This window comes from Oncorhynchus gorbuscha, linkage group LG14, assembly GCF_021184085.1.
Source record: "Oncorhynchus gorbuscha isolate QuinsamMale2020 ecotype Even-year linkage group LG14, OgorEven_v1.0, whole genome shotgun sequence".
Classification (NCBI taxonomy): domain Eukaryota; kingdom Metazoa; phylum Chordata; class Actinopteri; order Salmoniformes; family Salmonidae; genus Oncorhynchus; species Oncorhynchus gorbuscha.
Window position 1 is genome coordinate 82,217,535 of NC_060186.1, and position 20,502 is coordinate 82,238,036.

Sequence of the window (20,502 nt, forward strand, 5' to 3'; positions counted from 1 at the left end):
AGCAGCCAGTCTACACACAGCAGTAGAGGACCTAGCAGCCAGTCTACACACAGCAGTAGAGTAGACCTAAGCAGCCAGTCTGTGTAGTGAGACTCTACCGCCATCTAGTGGACAGTCATGGCTCAGTGTTCTACCTAAGTGTTGACTGACTCATTATAAATTAAACTGATTCCTCCCCGACTGCGTTTGACCACCTTTCAGGTAAACTTGTTTATTTTGTTTGAAAAATGACAGTTGAATCCATCAGATGAATGTCTACATTTAGTAAGACCATGTCAAATGGCACCCTATTCCCTATATAGTGCACTACTTTAGACCAGGACACACCCTATTGCCTATATAGTGCACTACTTTAGACCGGAGCCATATTCCCTATATAGTGCACTACTTTAGACCAGAGCCATATTCCCTATATAGTGCACTACTTTAGACCAGAGCCATATTCCTTATATAGTACACTACTTTAGACCAGAGCCATATTCCCTATATAGTGCACTACTTTAGACCAGGACACACCCCATTCCCTATATAGTACACTACTTTAGACCAGAACCCTATTCCCTATATAGTGCACTACTTTAGACCAGGACACACCCCATTCCCTATATAGTACACTACTTTAGACCAGAACCCTATTTCCTATATAGTGGCACTACTTTAGACCAGAGCCATATTCCCTATATAGTGCACTACTATAGACCAGAGCCATATTCCCTATATAGTACACTACTGTTGACTAGAGCCTTGACACTACTTACCTTCATTTAACTAGGCAAGTCAGTTAAGAACAAATTCTTATTTTCAATGACGGCCTAGGAACAGTGGGTTAACTGCCTGTTCAGGGGCAGAACGACAGATTTGTACCTTGTCAGCTCGGGGATTTGAACTTGTTACTAGTCCAACGCTCTAACCACTAGGCTACGCTGCCGCCCCTCCACTCTAACCACTAGGCTACCCTGCCGCCCCTCCACTCTAACCACTAGGCTACCCTGCCACCTCTACACTCTAACCACTAGTCTACCCTGCCATCTCTACTCTAACCACTAGGCTACCCTGCTGCCCCTCCACTCTAACCACTAGTCTACCCTGCTGCCCCTCCACTCTAACCACTAGGCTACCCTGCCGCCCCTCCACTCTAACCACTAGGCTACCCTGCCGCCCCTCCACTCTAACCACTAGGCTACCCTGCCGCCCCTCCACTCTAACCACTAGGCTACCATGCCGCCCCTACACTCTAACCAGTAGGCTACCCTGCCACCTCTACACTCTAACCACTAGTCTACCCTGCCACCTCTACACTCTAACCACTAGGCTACCTGCCTCCTCTACACTCTAACCACTAGTGTACCCTGCCACCTCTACTCTAACCACTAGTGTACCCTGCCACCTCTACTCTAACCACTAGGCTACCCTGCCACCTCTACACTCTAACCACTAGTCTACCCTGCCGCCCCTACACTCTAACCACTAGTGTACCCTGCCACCTCTACTCTAACCACTAGTCTACCCTGCCGCCCCTACACTCTAACCACAAGTGTACCCTGCCACCTCTACTCTAACCACTAGGCTACCCTGCCACCTCTACACTCTAACCACTAGTCTACCCTGCCACCTCTACACTCTAACCACTAGTCTACCCTGCCACCTCTACACTCTAACCACTAGGCTACCCTGCCACCTCTACACTCTAACCACTAGGCTACCCTGCCACCTCTACACTCTAACCACTAGGCTACCTGCCCCTCTACACTCTAACCACTAGGCTACCCTGCCGCCCCTCCACTCTAACCACTAGGCTACCCTGCCGCCCCTCCACTCTAACCACTAGTCTACCCTGCCACCTCTACACTCTAACCACTAGGCTACCTGCCTCCTCTACACTCTAACCACTAGTCTACCCTGCCACTTCTACACTCTAACCACTAGTCTACCCTGCCGCCTCTACACTCTAACCACTAGACTACCTACCTCCCCTCACCTCCACTCTAACCACTAGTCTACCCTGCCGCCCCTACACTCTAACCACTAGTGTACCCTGCCACCTCTACTCTAACCACTAGGCTACCCTGCCACCTCTACACTCTAACCACTAGGCTACCCTGCCACCTCTACACTCTAACCACTAGGTTACCTACCTCCCCTCCCCTCCACTCTAACCACTAGGCTACCCTGCCACCTCTACACTCTAACCACTAGGCTACCCTGCCTCCTCTACACTCTAACCACTAGGCTACCCTGCCACCTCTACACTCTAACCACTAGGCTACCCTGCTGCCCCACTATAGAGAACAGGGTGTCATATGGGAAGTATAATAGACCCCATTCATGTTATCTTTCACACCTGGATTGAGTAATTACCCATCAGGAAATCAACCCAAACCACCTCCTCGGTCCTACCAACTCACGCAGAGGGCCCTCAGCTGTCATGTTGCTGATGAAACTCCGAGGGCCCTCAGCTGTCATGTTGCTGATGAAACTCCGAGGGCCCTCAGCTGTCATGTTGCTGATGAAACTCAGAGGGCCCTCAGCTGTCATGTTGCTGATGAAACTCAGAGGGCCCCCAGCTGTCATGTTGCTGACTAAACTCAGAGGGCCCTCAGCTGTCATGTTGCTGACTAAACTCAGAGGGCCCTCAGCTGTCATGTTGCTGATGAAACTCAGAGGGCCCCCAGCTGTCATGTTGCTGATGAAACTCAGAGGGCCCTCAGCTGTCATGTTGCTGATGAAACTCAGAGGGCCCTCAGCTGTCATGTTGCTGACTAAACTCAGAGGGCCCTCAGCTGTCATGTTGCTGACTAAACTCAGAGGGCCCTCAGCTGTCATGTTGCTGACTAAACTCAGAGGGCCCTCAGCTGTCATGTTGCTGACTAAACTCAGAGGGCCCTCAGCTGTCATGTTGCTGATGAAACTCAGAGGGCCCCCAGCTGTCATGTTGCTGACTAAACTCAGAGGGCCCTCAGCTGTCATGTTGCTGACTAAACTCCGAGGGCCCTCAGCTGTCATGTTGCTGATGAAACTCAGAGGGCCCTCAGCTGTCATGTTGCTGACTAAACTCAGAGGGCCCTCAGCTGTCATGTTGCTGACTAAACTCAGAGGGCCCCCAGCTGTCATGTTGATAACTAAACTCAGAGGGCCCTCAGCTGTCATGTTGCTGATGAAACTCAGAGGGCCCTCAGCTGTCATGTTGCTGATGAAACTCAGAGGGCCCTCAGCTGTCATGTTGCTGATGAAACTCAGAGGGCCCTCAGCTGTCATGTTGCTGACTAAACTCAGAAGGCCCTCAGCTGTCATGTTGCTGATGAAACTCCGAGGGCCCCCAGCTGTCATGTTGCTGATGAAACTCCGAGGGCCCTCAGCTGTCATGTTGCTGACTAAACTCAGAGGGCCCTCAGCTGTCATGTTGCTGATGAAACTCAGAGGGCCCTCAGCTGTCATGTTGCTGACTAAACTCAGAGGGCCCTCAGCTGTCATGTTGCTGACTAAACTCAGAGGGCCCTCAGCTGTCATGTTGCTGATGAAACTCAGAGGGCCCTCAGCTGTCATGTTGCTGATGAAACTCAGAGGGCCCTCAGCTGTCATGTTGCTGATGAAACTCCGAGGGCCCTCAGCTGTCATGTTGCTGATAAACTCCGAGGGCCCTCAGCTGTCATGTTGCTGATGAAACTCCGAGGGCCCTCAGCTGTCATGTTGCTGATGAAACTCAGAGGGCCCTCAGCTGTCATGTTGCTGACTAAACTCAGAGGGCCCTCAGCTGTCATGTTGCTGACTAAACTCCGAGGGCCCTCAGCTGTCATGTTGCTGATGAAACTCAGAGGGCCCTCAGCTGTCATGTTGCTGACTAAACTTCAAGCCTTCTGACTTTCACCTTTAGATAATAAAACAAGATGAAACTCAAATCAACAAACCCCAAGTCACAAAATCAGACGTGAGCAAATGCATTTAATTATATTATTAATTATACATGCCTCTCCATTTTTTTTTTATTGAAATTGCACAAAGATATTGCAGTGCATGTTGGGATATCACATTGCTCTTAATCCTAGCTGGCTTTGTCGAAGTGGCGATCTGAGGTCTAATGAGCCCCACACCCTCGATAATTTTCACTCCCTAAGCTTTGGGACACTTGTGCACATGTCGGAGGCGAGCGTGAACGCGGAAATGGGAGGGCTGAGGGAAAGGGAGTAATTTGTAATTTAGCCACTCCCTCGCTCTCCCCTTCTACCTCAAACAGGGATGGAGGGAATAGACAGACAACTGAAGGGAGGAGTGAGACTGAAAGAATAGACATATCACCCATCCTCGACATAAATTAAAATGGTTTGGGATGAGTTGGACCGCAGGGTGAAGGAAAAGCAGCCAACAAGTGCTCAGCATATGTGGGAACTCCTTCAAGACTGTTGGAAAATAATTCCAGGTGAAGCTGGTTGAGAGAATGCCAAGCGTGTGCAAAGCTGTCATCAAGGCAAAGGGTGGCTACTTTGAAGAATCTCAAATATAAAATATATTTTGATTTGTTTAACACTTGTTTAGTTACTACATGATTCCATATGTGTTATTTCATAGTTTTGATATCTTCACTATTATTCTACAATGTAGAAAATAGTAAAAATAAAGAAAAACCCTGGAATGAGTAGGTGTGTCCAAACTGTTGACTGGTACTGTGTATCGATAACATGTTCTAACCCCCCCCTCCTACGCACAGACAAAGTTAATTTTGGTGTGACTGGTACCTCACTTCACAGACAAAGAGTTTAGGCATTTGTTTTGGTGGGGTCAGGGGTCAACAGAGCAGTACATAAGAACACATAAAACAAAAGACAGAGTATTTTGATAAGAGTAGAGAGCCGTCTGTCCATATTATAATAATAGATCGTTACTTTCAAATCGTACGAGGAAGGTAGAAGCTAAGGTTGTCCAATAAGATAGGCTCGTTTTTGTTATCTGTGGAAAAAGGTTTTGCTACAGTATGCACTAATGAATATGACCCAGAAATCCTAGATAATAGAAATCATTCAATTGGATCAAATATACAAAAGTATGTGGACACCCCTTCAAATGATTGAATTCAGCTATTTCAGCTAAATCCATTGCTGACAGGTATATAAAACCGAGCACACAGCCATGCGATCTCCATAGACAAACATTGGCAGTAGAATGGTCCGTACTGAAGAGCTCAGTGACTTTCAACGTGGCACCGTCATAGGATGCCACCTTACCAACAAATCAGTGTGTCAAATTTCTGCCCTGTTAGAGCTGCCCCGGTGAAGTGGAAACATCTAGGAGCAACAACGGCTCAGCCGCGAAGTGGTAGGCCGCACAAGCTCACAGAACAAGACCACCGAGTCTAAGATCACCAAAATGCCAAGCGTCAGCTGGAGTGGTGTAAAGCTAGCCGCTATTGGACTCTGGAGCAGTAGAAACACGTTCTCTGGAGTGATGAATCACGCTTCACCATCTGGCAGTCCGATGGCCTAGTCTGGGTTTGGTGGATGCCAGGAGAACGCTACCTGGCCCAATGCATAGTGCCAACTGTAAAGTTTGGTGGAGGAGGAATAATGGTCTGGGGCTGTTTTTCATTGTTCAGGCCCCTTAGTTCCAGTGAAGGGAAATCTTAACGCTAGAGTTTACAATGACATTCTAGACGTTTCTGTGCTTCCAACTTTGTGGCAACAGTTTGGGGAAGGCCCTTTCCTGTTTCAGCATGACAATGTCACCATAAACAAAGTGAGGTTTGTTGAGATCGGTGTGGAAGAACTTAACTGGCCTGTACAGAGCCCTGACCTCAACCCAATCAAACACCTTTGGGATGAATTGGAACGCCGACTGCGAGCCTGAAGGCCTAATCACCCAACATCAGTGCCCGACCTCACTAATGCTCGTGGCTGAATGGAAGCAAGTCCCCGCAGCAATGTTCCAACATCTAGTGGAAAGCCTTCCTAGAAGAGTGGAGGCTGTTATAGCAGCAATGTTCCAACATCTAGTGGAAAGCCTTCCCAGAAGAGTAGAGGCTGTTATAGCAGCAATGATCCAACATCTAGTGGAAAGCCTTCCCAGAAGAGTGGAGGCTGTTTATAGCAGCAATGTTCCAACATCTAGTGGAAAGCCTTCCCAGAAGAGTGGAGGCTGTTATAGCAGCAATGTTCCAACATCTAGTGGAAAGCCTTCCCAGAAGAGTGGAGGCTGCTATAGCAGCAATGTTCCAACATCTAGTGGAAAGCCTTCCCAGAAGACTGGAGGCTGTTATAGCAGCAATGTTCCAACATCTAGTGGAAAGCCTTCCCAGAAGAGTGGAGGCTGTTATAGCAGCAATGATCCAACATCTAGTGGAAAGCCTTCCCAGAAGAGTGGAGGCTGTTATAGCAGCAATGTTCCAACATCTAGTGGAAAGCCTTCCCAGAAGAGTGGAGGCTGTTATAGCAGCAATGATCCAACATCTAGTGGAAAGCCTTCCCAGAAGAGTGGAGGCTGTTATAGCAGCAATGTTCCAACATCTAGTGGAAAGCCTTCCCAGAAGAGTGGAGGCTGTTATAGCAGCAATGTTCCAACATCTAGTGGAAAGCCTTCCCAGAAGAGTGGAGGCTGTTATAGCAGCAATGTTCCAACATCTAGTGGAAAGCCTTCCCAGAAGAGTGGAGGCTGTTATAGCAGCAATGTTCCTACATCTAGTGGAAAGCCTTCCCAGAAGAGTGGAGGCTGTTGTAGCAGCAATGTTCCTACATCTAGTGGAAAGCCTTCCCAGAAGAGTGGAGGCTGTTATAGCAGCAATGTTCCAACATCTAGTGGAAAGCCTTCCCAGAAGAGTGGAGGCTGTTATAGCAGCAATGTTCCTACATCTAGTGGAAAGCCTTCCCAGAAGAGTGGAGGCTGTTATAGCAGCAATGTTCCATCATCTAGTGGAAAGCCTTCCCAGAAGAGTGGAGGCTGTTGTAGCAGCAATGTTCCAACATCTAGTGGAAAGCCTTCCCAGAAGAGTGGAGGCTGTTATAGCAGCAATGTTCCTACATCTAGTGGAAAGCCTTCCCAGAAGAGTGGAGGCTGTTATAGCAGCAATGTTCCATCATCTAGTGGAAAGCCTTCCCAGAAGAGTGGAGGCTGTTGTAGCAGCAATGTTCCAACATCTAGTGGAAAGCCTTCCCAGAAGAGTGGAGGCTGTTATAGCAGCAATGTTCCAACATCTAGTGGAAAGCCTTCCCAGAAGAGTGGAGGCTGTTATAGCAGCAATGTTCCAACATCTAGTGGAAAGCCTTCCCAGAAGAGTGGAGGCTGTTATAGCAGCAATGTTCCAACATCTAGTGGAAAGCCTTCCCAGAAGAGTGGAGGCTGTTATAGCAGCAAAGGGGGGGACCAACTCCATATTAAATGACCATGATTTTAGAATGAGATGTTGGATAAGGTGTCCACATACTTTTGGTCATATAGTGTATTTACAGCTAAATATATACACAATTAAAATGACCGCATTCAAATAAATTACTCTCAATATCAATGGTCCTTTTATATAAACAATACCTGATGGGACGCATCACAGAACATGGTGCAAAATGGACAAACAAACAAATAGAATAAACAGACCTGTTTATCCCAATTATATCTCCTTCCTCCTAAAAACGTACACTTGTTCACTTCCCTAATCTAAAAGTAGCGAACAAGTGTACACTTCGAGAGAAAGGAGGTGTTATTGGGACGCACAATAAGTCAGCAGTTGCCATAATAGTCGGCGGGGTTAGGCATCGGTGTTTCCGGTTGGCGAAGCGATAGGCTGCTGGTTTAGTTGACCTTGGAGGTCAGAGGTCACAGGTGGAGTCGTCCCTGGCTGCGCTTGGAATGCTGGGAGATCTAAAACAAAATATGGGTCACGTGACCAGATAAGAGGAAGAGAACAAAAAGGTGCCCTGTTCCCTACATAGTGCACTACTTTTGACCAGAGCACTATGTCTCCCTGTTCCCTACATAGTGCACTACTATAAGGTTGTAAAGTCCCAGGAACTTTACCATCATTTTACCATCTCAACTTCAAAATGACCAGACACTTTACAGACTGAGAAACAGCACCACCTGCTGGCAGATCACAGACTGACACTGACTGGGGGACATCACAGATTGGAGAGACTATTGGGACACAGCCTAACAGCCTGGGACTGTCTCCCCTAACAGCCTGGGACTGTCTCCCCTAACAGCCTGGGACTGTCTCTCCTAACAGCCCGGGACTGTCTCTCCTAACAGCCCGGGACTGTCTCTCCTAACAGTCAGGGACTGTCTCTCCTAACAGCCCGGGACTGTCTCTCCTAACAGCCCGGGACTGTCTCTCCTAACAGCCCGGGACCGTCTCTCCTAACAGCCCGGGACCGTCTCTCCTAACAGCCCGGGACCGTCTCTCCTAACAGCCTGGGACCGTCTCTCCTAACAGCCTGGGACTGTCTCTCCTAACAGCCTGGGACTGTCTCTCCTAACAGCCTGGGACTGTCTCTCCTAACAGTCTGGGACTGTCTCTCCTTACAGCCTGGGTTACAGTTTGTAAACGTGGTTCTGTATGTACTTACACAGGGCGATGTATCGGGGCTGCCGAACGGCGAGAGTTCTACCGAGCGGTTCTCTTTGTCGTACGAGTCGTCGAGGCGACAGTGGGCGAACTTCCTCCTCAGGGCCTCGGCAATCATGGAGGCCGGGTCGCTTAGCAACGCCGCGCCCTTGCTCCGCCTCCTCCGCACCGGCGTTCCCCCGGGCGACCTGGGGGTTGGGGCAAACGCAAGACATTAAAGAACAACTACATAACATTCAGTGCCAGTCAGAGAGTGGGTTTGTTCCACACACACACACACACACACACACACACACACACACACACACACACACACACACACACACACACACACACACACACACACACACACACACACACACACACACACACACACACACACACACACACACAGCTGAACTTAACTTGGGTCAAATGTTTCAGGTCGCCGAGAGCTGGTGTAACTGAGTCAGGTTTGTAGGCCTCCTTGCTCGCACACGCTTTTTCAGTTCTGCCCACACCTTTTCTATTGGATTGAGGTCAGGACTTTGTGATGGCCACTCCAATACCTTGACTTTGTTGTCCTTAAGTCATTTTGCCACAACTTTGGAAGTATGCTTGGGGCCATTGTCCATTTGGAAGACCCATTTGAGACCAAGCTTTAACTTCCTGACTGATGTCTTGAGATGTTTCTTCAATATAGCTACATAATTTTCCTGCCTCATGATGCCATCTATTTTGTGAAGTGCACCAGTCCCTCCTGCAGCAAAACACCCCCACAACATGATGCTGCCACCCCCGTGCTTCACGGTTGGGATGGTGTTCTTCGGCTTGCAAGCCTCCCCCTTTTTCCTCCAAACATAACGATGGTCATTATGACCAAACAGTTCCATTTTTGTTTCATCAGACCAGAGAACATTTCTTGAAGTACAATATTTGTCCCCATGTGCAGTTGCAAACTGTAGTCTGGCTTTTTAATGGAGGTTTTATATATAGATACTTTTACCTGTTTCCTCCAGCACCTTCACAAGGTCCTTTACTGTTGTTCTGGGATTGATTTGCACTTTTCACACCAAAGTACGTTCATCTCTAGGAGACAGAACGCGTCTCCTTCCTGAGCGGTATGACGGCTGCGTGGTCCCATGGTGTTTATACTTGCGTACTATTGTTTGTACAGATGAACGTGGTACCTTCAGGCGTTTGGGAATTGCTCCCAAGGATGAACCAGACTTGTGGAGGTCTACAATTATTTTTCTGTGGTCTTGGCTGATTTCTTTTGATTTTCCCATGATGTCAAACAGTTCCTGACTCCAACCTAGGTATGTAAACTTCCGACTTCAACTATATACACCATACTTTGCAAATAAATTCATAAAAGAATCCTACAATGTGATTTTCTGGATTTTTTTTGTCTCATTTTGTCTGTCATAGAGTTGAAGTATACCTATGATGAAAATTACAGGCCTCTCTCATCCCTTTAAGTGGGAGAACTTGCACAATTGGTGGCTGACTAAATAAAATCCATTATTTAAACAATGGAATGAACCTGCCAAGAGGGGGCCGCCCACCAAAACTCACGGACCAGGCAAGGAGGGCATTAAAATCAGAGGCAACAAAGGGACCAAAATTACCCTGAAGGAGCTGCAAAGTATCTGTCCATAGGACCACTTTAAGCCTGCTCCTCTAGTTGATATATCAGAGATGGTGTGTGTTAGAGAGAGAACACTCCACAGTGTTTACATAAGAGTGGCCAGAAAAAAAGCCATTGCTTAAAAAAGAAAATAAGCAAACACATTTGGTGAACGGAGGTTCACCTTCCAGCAGGACAATGACCCTAAGCATACTGCTAAAGCAACACTCGGGTGGTTTAAGGGGAAACATTTAAATGTCTTGGAATGGCCTAGTCAAAGCCCAGACCTCAATCCAATTGAGAATCTGTGGTATGACTTAAAGATTGCTGTACACCAGCCAAACCCATCCAACTTGAAGGAGCTGGAGCAGTTTTGCCTTGAAGAATAGGCAAACATCCCAGTGTGCTAGATGTGCCAAGCTTATAGAGACATACACCAAGAGACCTGCAGCTGTAATTACTGTTGAATATGTGTATGTGACCAATAACATCGTTAAATATGGACCAATAACATTTGATTTCACCGCAAAAGGCTTGCAGCTTGGCAGATCTGCTGCTATAGACAGACAGGCTCTCAGAGTCGTTGACTTGACTCCAGCACAGTGACATGCCTCTTAGTGTCCATGCTTACCTCTGCACGGAGCGCAGTTTCACCTGGTTCAACTCATTCAGTACATCCAGCATGGTGGGGACCGGGACCTGTCCTCCCGCCTTATCCTGGGACTGTAGTAGTCCAACCTGCCCAGCCTCATGGCTATTCCCCTGGGCATGACCTTTACCGGCCTCCCTGCCCTGCTGGATTAGATTCTCCACCGCAGACAGACCAACAGAGGAGCTGGGTGGAGGAGGACAGGGAGGAGGTGGAGGAGGACAGGGAGGAGGTGGAGGGCGACAAGGGGTGGAGGTGAGGACAGAGGCAGGGGACATTCCAGGGGTACCCGGAAGGTTCTGGGAATGGGCTGGACCGGGACGACAGGAAAAGGAGGGAGAGAAAAGGGTGAACAAATTATAAGTCTGGCGTATCACTTTCATAATAGAGGAATGAATGGGTTTACCATGACTGGGATAGGTGTGTGTGTGTTTACCATGACTGGGATAGGTGTGTGTGTGTTTACCATGACTGGGATAGGTGTGTGTGTGTTTACCATGACTGGGATAGGTGTGTGGGTCTACCATGACTGGGATAGGTGTGTGTGTGTTTACCATGACTGGGATAGGTGTGTGTGTGTTTACCATGACTGGGATAGGTGTGTGGGTCTACCATGACTGGGATAGGTGTGAGTGTGTTTACCATGACTGGGATAGGTGTGTGTGTGTTTACCATGACTGGGATAGGTGTGTGTGTTTACCATGACTGGGATAGGTGTGTGTGTGTGTTTACCATGACTGGGATAGGTGTGTGTGTGTGTTTACCATGACTGGGATAGCTGTGTGTGTGTGTTTACCATGACTGGGATAGCTGTGTGTGTGTTTACCATGACTGGGATAGGTGTGTGTGTGTTTACCATGACTGGGATAGGTGTGTGTGTGTTTACCATGACTGGGATAGGTGTGTGAGTGTTTACCATGACTGGGATAGGTGTGAGTGTGTGTGTGTTTACCATGACTGGGATAGGTGTGTGTGTGTTTACCATGACTGGGATAGGTGTGTGGGTGTTTACCATGACTGGGATAGGTGTGAGTGTGTGTTTACCATGACTGGGATAGGTGTGAGTGTGTGAGTGTTTACCATGACTGGGATAGGTGTGAGTGTGTGAGTGTTTACCATGACTGGGATAGGTGTGTGTGTGTGTTTACCATGACTGGGATAGGTGTGTGTGTGTGTTTACCATGACTGGGATAGCTGTGTGTGTGTTTACCATGACTGGGATAGGTGTGTGTGTGTTTACCATGACTGGGATAGGTGTGTGTGTGTTTACCATGACTGGGATAGGTGTGTGTGTGTGTTTACCATGACTGGGATAGGTGTGTGAGTGTTTACCATGACTGGGATAGGTGTGAGTGTTTACCATGACTGGGATAGGTGTGAGTGTGTGTGTGTTTACCATGACTGGGATAGGTGTGTGTGTGTGTTTACCATGACTGGGATAGGTGTGTGTGTGTGTGTTTACCATGACTGGGATAGCTGTGTGTGTGTGTTTACCATGACTGGGATAGCTGTGTGTGTGTTTACCATGACTGGGATAGGTGTGTGTGTGTTTACCATGACTGGGATAGGTGTGTGTGTGTTTACCATGACTGGGATAGGTGTGTGTGTGTTTACCATGACTGGGATAGGTGTGTGAGTGTTTACCATGACTGGGATAGGTGTGAGTGTGTGTGTGTTTACCATGACTGGGATAGGTGTGTGTGTGTTTACCATGACTGGGATAGGTGTGTGGGTTTACCATGACTGGGATAGGTGTGAGTGTGTGTTTACCATGACTGGGATAGGTGTGAGTGTGTGAGTGTTTACCATGACTGGGATAGGTGTGTGTGTTTACCATGACTGGGATAGGTGTGTGTGTGTGTTTACCATGACTGGGATAGGTGTGTGTGTGTGTTTACCATGACTGGGATAGCTGTGTGTGTGTTTACCATGACTGGGATAGGTGTGTGTGTGTTTACCATGACTGGGATAGGTGTGTGTGTGTTTACCATGACTGGGATAGGTGTGTGTGTGTGTTTACCATGACTGGGATAGGTGTGTGAGTGTTTACCATGACTGGGATAGGTGTGAGTGTGTGTGTGTTTACCATGACTGGGATAGGTGTGTGTGTGTGTTTACCATGACTGGGATAGGTGTGTGTGTGTGTTTACCATGACTGGGATAGGTGTGTGTGTGTGTTTACCATGACTGGGATAGCTGTGTGTGTGTTTACCATGACTGGGATAGGTGTGTGTGTGTTTACCATGACTGGGATAGGTGTGTGTGTGTTTACCATGACTGGGATAGGTGTGTGTGTGTTTACCATGACTGGGATAGGTGTGTGTGTGTTTACCATGACTGGGATAGGTGTGGGTGTGTGTGTGTGTTTACCATGACTGGGATAGGTGTGAGTGTGTGTGTGTTTACCATGACTGGGATAGGTGTGAGTGTGTGTGTGTTTACCATGACTGGGATAGGTGTGAGTGTGTGAGTGTTTACCATGACTGGGATAGGTGTGAGTGTGTGTGTGTTTACCATGACTGGGATAGGTGTGTGTGTGTGTGTGAGTGTGAGTGTTTACCATGACTGGGATAGGTGTGTGTGTTTACCATGACTGGGATAGGTGTGAGTGTGTGTGTGTTTACCATGACTGGGATAGGTGTGAGTGTGTGTGTGTTTACCATGACTGGGATAGGTGTGTGTGTGTGTGTTTACCATGACTGGGATAGGTGTGTGTGTGTGTGAGTGTGAGTGTTTACCATGACTGGGATAGGTGTGTGTGTTTACCATGACTGGGATAGGTGTGTGTGTGTTTACCATGACTGGGATAGGTGTGAGTGTGTGTGAGTGTTTACCATGACTGGGATAGGTGTGAGTGTGTGTGAGTGTTTACCATGACTGGGATAGGTGTGAGTGTGTGTGAGTGTTTACCATGACTGGGATAGGTGTGTGTGTGTGTGTGTGTGTGTGTGTGTGTGTGTGTGTGTGTGTGTGTGTGTGTGTGTGTACCATGACTGGGATAGGTGTGTGTGTGTTTACCATGACTGGGATAGGTGTGTGTGTGTTTACCATGACTGGGATAGGGTGTGTGTGTGTTTACCATGACTGGGATAGGTGTGAGTGTGTGTGTGTTTACCATGACTGGGATAGGTGTGAGTGTGTGTGTGTTTACCATGACTGGGATAGGTGTGAGTGTGTGTGTGTGTTTACCATGACTGGGATAGGTGTGTGTGTGTTTACCATGACTGGGATAGGTGTGTGTCTTTAGCATGACTGGGATAGGTGTGTGAGTGTTTACCATGACTGGGATAGGTGTGAGTGTGTGTGTGTTTACCATGACTGGGATAGGTGTGAGTGTGTGAGTGTTTACCATGACTGGGATAGGTGTGTGTGTTTACCATGACTGGGATAGGTGTGTGTGTGTTTACCATGACTGGGATAGCTGTGTGTGTGTTTACCATGACTGGGATAGGTGTGTGTGTGTTTACCATGACTGGGATAGGTGTGTGTGTGTTTACCATGACTGGGATAGGTGTGGGTGTGTGTGTGTGTTTACCATGACTGGGATAGGTGTGAGTGTGTGAGTGTTTACCATGACTGGGATAGGTGTGAGTGTGTGAGTGTTTACCATGACTGGGATAAGTGTGAGTGTGTGTGTGTTTACCATGACTGGGATAGGTGTGTGTGTGTGAGTGTTTACCATGACTGGGATAGGTGTGTGTGTTTACCATGACTGGGATAGGTGTGTGTGTGTTTACCATGACTGGGATAGGTGTGAGTGTGTGTGTGTTTACCATGACTGGGATAGGTGTGTGTGTGTGAGTGTTTACCATGACTGGGATAGGTGTGTGTGTTTACCATGACTGGGATAGGTGTGTGTGTTTACCATGACTGGGATAGGTGTGTGTGTGTTTACCATGACTGGGATAGGTGTGTGTGTGTTTACCATGACTGGGATAGGTGTGAGTGTGTGTGTGTGTGTGTGTGTTTACCATGACTGGGATAGGTGTGAGTGTTTACCATGACTGGGATAGGTGTGAGTGTGTGTGAGTGTTTACCATGACTGGGATAGGTGTGAGTGTGTGTGTGTTTACCATGATTGGGATAGGTGTGTGTGTGTGTGTGTTTACCATGATTGGGATAGGTGTGTGTGTGTGTGTGTTTACCATGATTGGGATAGGTGTGTGTGTGTGTGTGTTTACCATGATTGGGATAGGTGTGTGTGTGTGTGTGTGTGTGTGTGTGTGTGTGTGTGTGTGTGTGTGTGTGTGTGTGTGTGTGTGTGTGTGTGTGTGTGTGTGTGTGTGTGTGTGTGTAGACACCTGAGGGTGGCGCGGTGACAATCATGGCAATCTGAGCTCGTAGTTTGAGCAGCTCGTCCTCCAGGGCTGTGATCTTCCGCAGAGCCACTGGGTCTGATCTGTGCCCCAGCATCATGTCTCCTGGCTGGGCTCGGACCACCGCCAACCCTGGGTCCCCTGGACGTGGAGGGGCCAGCACCACCTCGTCGCCCCGACTCACAGCACCCTGTCGGGACGGACGCTCGCGGTGCCTGAGATCGGACCAGAAGGAATGACAGATTGAGAACAAGCTTTTTGGAAGGGCGGAGATGTCACAGCCCTCAGAAAGCAGACATTATTGGAGACACCTTGCCGTTTTGGAGAAGTGTTCCGTTTGCTTGCAAAGATTAACAGTAAATAAAGTTATTATTTTCACCCAACAAGTTAGCCAAAATTACTAGCTAGCGAGCTAGCTAGCTTAACTTGTTTACAGTTGGGTAGTAATCGCATGTCAATAACATGTCCCCATAGGATTCTACACACAACCCTCAGGGTGACTTCATCTACTGGGTTCTACCAGTCTGAGTCTCTGTGTATATCTACTGGGTTCTACCAGTCTGAGGAGTCTCTGTGTATATCTACTGGGTTCTACCAGTCTGAGTCTCTTTGTATATCTACTGGGTTCTACCAGTCTGAGTCTCTGTGTATATCTACTGGGTTCTACCAGTCTGAGTCTCTGTGTATATCTACTGGGTTCTACCAGTCTGAGGAGTCTCTGTGTATATCTACTGGGTTCTACCAGTCTGAGGAGTCTCTGTGTATATCTACTGGGTTCTACCAGTCTGAGGAGTCTCTGTGTATATCTACTGGGTTCTACCAGTCTGAGTCTCTGTGTATATCTACTGGGACCAGTCTGAGTCTCTGTGTATATCTACTGGGTTCTACCAGTCTGAGGAGTCTCTGTGTATATCTACTGGGTTCTACCAGTCTGAGTCTCTGTGTATATCTACTGGGTTCTACCAGTCTGAGGAGTCTCTGTGTATATCTACTGGGTTCTACCAGTCTGAGTCTCTGTGTATATCTACTGGGTTCTACCAGTCTGAGTCTCTGTGTATATCTACTGGGTTCTACCAGTCTGAGGAGTCTCTGTGTATATCTACTGGGTTCTACCAGTCTGAGGAGTCTCTGTGTATATCTACTGGGTTCTGAGTCTGAGTCTCCGACTGGATATCTACTGGGTTCTACCAGTCTGAGTCTCTGTGTATATCTACTTGGTTCTACCAGTCTGAGGAGTCTCTGTGTATATCTACTGGGTTCTACCAGTTGAGGAGTCTCTGTGTGTATCTACTGGGTTCTACCAGTCTGAGTCTCTGTGTATATCTACTGGGTTCTACCAGTCTGAGGAGTCTCTGTGTATATCTACTGGGTTCTACCAGTCTGAGGAGTCTCTGTGTATATCTACTGGGTTCTAGCCAGTCTGAGGAGTCTCTGTGTATATCTACTGGGTTCCACCAGTGTGAGTCTCTGTGTATATCTACTGGGTTCTACCAGTCTGAGGAGTCCCCTCTGTGTATATCTACTGGGTTCTACCAGTGTGAGTCTCTGTGTATATCTACTGGGTTCACCAGTGTGAGTCTCTGTGATATCTACTGGGTTCTACCAGTCTGAGTCTCTGTGTATATCTACTGGGTTCTGGACCAGTCTGAGTCTCTGTGTATATCTATTTTCACCAAGTCTGAGTCTCTGTGTATATCTACTGGGTTCTACCAGTCTGAGTCTCTGTGTATATCTACTGGGTTCTACCAGTCTGAGGAGTCTCAGTGTGATATCTACTGGGTTCTACCAGTCTGAGGAGTCTCTGTGTATATCTACTGGGTTCTACCAGTCTGAGGAGTCTCTGTGTATATCTACTGGGTTCTACCAGTCTGAGAAGTCTCTGTGTATATCTACTGGGTTCTACCAGTCTGAGGAGTCTCTGTGTATATCTACTGGGTTCTACCAGTCTGAGTCTCTGTGTATATCTACTGGGTTCTACCAGTCTGAGGAGTCTCTGTGTATATCTACTGGGTTCTACCAGTCTGAGTCTCTGTGTATATCTACTGGGTTCTACCAGTCTGAGTCTCTGTGTATATCTACTGGGTTCTACCAGTCTGAGTCTCTGTGTATATCTACTGGGTTCTACCAGTGTGAGTCTCTGTGTATATCTACTGGGTTCTACCAGTGTGAGTCTCTGTGTATATCTACTGGGTCCCATCTACCTGATCTTGGTGAAGCGGTCTCCCTCATCCTCCGCCACCCACAGCACGTCAGCCAAGGAGAGGATAGGGGGGAGGGTATCCATGGTGACGTCCAGGTATCTGTGCTGTCGGGAGGTGTGTAGAGGAATCTGTGGACAGTATGAGCCAGCTGAGTGTGAGACCAAACCACAGAACCAGAAGTCTTCTGGTCCCATCTCCATAACAACGATACACCTCAATGTGTTGCAGATGAAGTTGTGATGCTCCATAGTTACGGAGTCGACGGTTACGGAGTCATGGGTTACAGAGTCGTGGGTTACAGAGTCATCAGTTACAGAGTCTCGGTTACAGAGTCGTCGGTTACAGAGTCGTCGGTTACAGAGTCGTCGGTTACAGAGTCGTCGGTTACAGAGTCATCGGTTACAGAGTCGTCGGTTACAGAGTCGTCGGTTACAGAGTCGTCGGTTACAGAGTCGTCGGTTACAGAGTCGTCGGTTACAGAGTCGTCGGTTACAGAGTCGTCGGTTACAGAGTCGTCGGTTACAGAGTCGTCGGTTACAGAGTCGTCGGTTACGGAGTCGTGGGTTACAGAGTCGTGGGTTACAGAGTCGTGGGTTACAGAGTCGTGGGTTACGGAGTCGTGGGTTACGGAGTCGTGGGTTACGGAGTCGTGGGTTACGGAGTCGTGGGTTACGGAGTCGTGGGTTACGGAGTCGTGGGTTACGGAGTCGTGGGTTACGGAGTCGTGGGTTACAGAGTCGTGGGTTACGGAGTCGTGGGTTACGGAGTCGTGGGTTACGGAGTCGTGGGTTACGGAGTCGTGGGTTACGGAGTCTACGGTTTCGGAGTCGTGGGTTACGGAGTCTACGGTTTCGGAGTCGTGGGTTACGGAGTCGTCAGTTACGGAGTCGTCGGTTACGGAGTCGTCGGTTACGGAGTCGACTGGTGTGTTACTTCAGATGATCCTAGACCTGTATTAACCAGGTTACATTCATATTGACCTGGAAGTGGATACGTGGAGACGGGGTCAATGGGAGGTTGGTCCCGATCATCCGCACCAGGCTCCGGTACTGACCGCACAACTGGCTCTCCCACACTGGAATTAGCTGAAAAACACACACACACACACTTATTGGCACAAAGCACTCTTCAAATCGTCAATCTTTTGGTACAATCTCAAAACAAGCATCCTATAAATTGAGCCACTGCATTTGTGATATTTATCTTTTTTTTTTTTACCATGTCAGGAGAGACTCCGAAATACTCAAGGACATTTTGCAACAGATCAAATATATCTTCTAGCAGAGACATCTGGAAGCAGCCCTTCTGAATGTTCTGGCTGGTGGTGGTGGTGGTGTGGGCTTCCTGTTGACAGCTTCGGTCTGCAGGCTAGGACTCCCGTTTCACGTTGCACCATGGGATGCGAGTCCTGACCACAGTCAAAGAAGTAGAAACATCCTCATTCAAACCTGGGGGGGTGACGGGGTCACCCTTATAATGTAATAATTTCATGTACGTTTGGTAGAGTTGCCTAGCTATCAGTACAGTATACAGTACAATATTCCCGAAAACACGGTTCATCAAAACACATCAAGCGGTAACATGATAAACAAGCGAGCAATAAATATTGTATTATATGTGTAAACGGTATAAAGTTAATCTTCTCTTACCCCATGGATCATTTAGAAATTATACTTGGCGACAAAATAACCTTCTCCTAAGATGCTCACGTGTCCGGACAAGTGAGAAGGTGAACTCAAATAAAGCCACTCTCGCAAACCGTGCCGTGATTGGACATTTCAATTGGAAGAAAATCCTACGCCAATCAGAATAGCGGAATCGTGCAACGTGACCACAGCTGTTCGAACCAATGGGGCTTTCAATAATATTCACACCAAATTCGTATTTTTTTGTTGTGTGTGAACGAGTTCTCCTAGCAGTCAGAATAAAAGGCTTGCAGCACAATCAAATATTGTTTCCTTCAAGATAAGAGTCCCCCCTACAAAGACATGCTAAACTCGTTTTTTCTTTTGTTTTTGCACTCCGGTGCAGTTCACAGGATTTACCAAAAAAAAGAGACGTATTTTACACAAATACTGGTATATTGAAAGCTATGTTTAAACAAATACACTTTTTAATAAAATACTAATATATATGCTATTGGAATTACTCAATAGAGTCTGTAAAACTTCAATTCGTCTCTTGTGCCAGGCAACGGGTTTAATACAGAGTACTGGGGAGTCCTTACTCCACCCATCCAATTCACTGCAACGCTATATGGGAGACTTATTGGCTTGTAAAGAGAAAACATTTCTACCTGCCTCAGCTAAAGTGAGGGTGGGAAATAGTCAGTAGCGTCTCTACTAACCAAATAGGTGTAGTTTTCAGAGGTTGACTGTGTCGTACACATCCAGCAACACAGCTGTAAATGACCTGCTACTATCCACGGTGTATTGCATTGGGTGCTATAAGAGGGTGTGGAGTGAAAAGCCAGCAGAAGGCGGTGAGACACAGTCCCCCCCCTCCCCTTCCAAAACTACACACATTTGGATAGTAGAGAACCTACCCAGTATTTCCCACTTTAGCTGAGACAGGAAAACAGTTCTCTCTACAAGCCAGTATTCTCAACATTTAAAAAAAACGTATTTTTCATTTCACCTTTATTTAACCAGGTAGGCTAGTTGAGGACAAAGTTCTCATTTACAACTGCGACCTGGCCAAGATAAAGCAAAGCAGTTCGACACAAACAACAACACAGAGTTACACATGGAATAGACAAAACTTACAGTCAATATTACAGTAGAACAAAAGAAACAAAAAGTCTATATACAGTGAGTGCCAATGAGGTAAGATAGGGAGGGGAGTTAAGGACATACCAGTGTCAACATTGTATTTTTTTAAATTATTGGTCTTAAAAAAAAAAATTAAAACCATATTTTATTTTATTGCATGTTCTTGTTGGCACACAAGCGGCCATTGATTCAAATTAAAAATAATTTGAGCGAATCATCCACATTGCAATGTTTTGAAATGCGGGCTTTTATTTTGAAGGTTTCCTCAGTAACATACCAAAAACGTCAAGGTTTGTGCTGCTGGCAGAAAACTAGTGCTGCAACGATCTCTAGTTCCTGGTTTCCTCCGTCTTCCTGGTAACAGGTTTAAAACGACAGCCGCTGGGGGACTAGCAGCTGACATGCTGCATGCCGGGT

General features: G+C 47.4%; 1 protein-coding gene across 2 annotated transcripts; it reads right to left on the minus strand.

Moving 5' to 3' along the window:
• Positions 1 to 7,480: 7,480 nt before the first annotated feature.
• Positions 7,481 to 19,069, minus strand: mtfr2 (mitochondrial fission regulator 2). 2 transcript variants are annotated; one of them, XM_046299426.1, is made up of 8 exons: positions 18,964 to 19,069; positions 18,533 to 18,722; positions 18,295 to 18,399; positions 17,315 to 17,442; positions 15,099 to 15,328; positions 10,780 to 11,107; positions 8,541 to 8,727; positions 7,481 to 7,836 (listed from the first exon to the last, which is right to left on the minus strand). In XM_046299426.1, the coding sequence occupies exons 2-8, from the start codon at positions 18,602 to 18,604 to the stop codon at positions 7,792 to 7,794; spliced, it is 1,095 nt and encodes a 364-aa protein (XP_046155382.1). In that variant the 5' UTR covers positions 18,605 to 18,722; positions 18,964 to 19,069; the 3' UTR covers positions 7,481 to 7,791. The 2 variants fall into 2 exon arrangements, with proteins under 2 accessions (XP_046155382.1, XP_046155381.1); XM_046299425.1 differs by having other exon boundaries at positions 18,533 to 18,762; positions 18,964 to 19,058.
• Positions 19,070 to 20,502: the final 1,433 nt, after the last annotated feature.

Coding starts and splice junctions, on each gene's coding strand:
- mtfr2 (XM_046299426.1), bottom strand. CDS start 18,604: ATGTCTCTGCTAGAAGATATATTTGATCTGTTGCAAAATGTCCTTGAG. Junction 15,329..17,314: donor GACCGCTTCACCAAGATCAG/GTAGATGGGACC, acceptor GTCCGATCTCAG/GCACCGCGAGCGTCCGTCCC. Junction 11,108..15,098: donor TGTCACCGCGCCACCCTCAG/GTGTCTACACAC, acceptor GTCCCGGTCCAG/CCCATTCCCAGAACCTTCCG.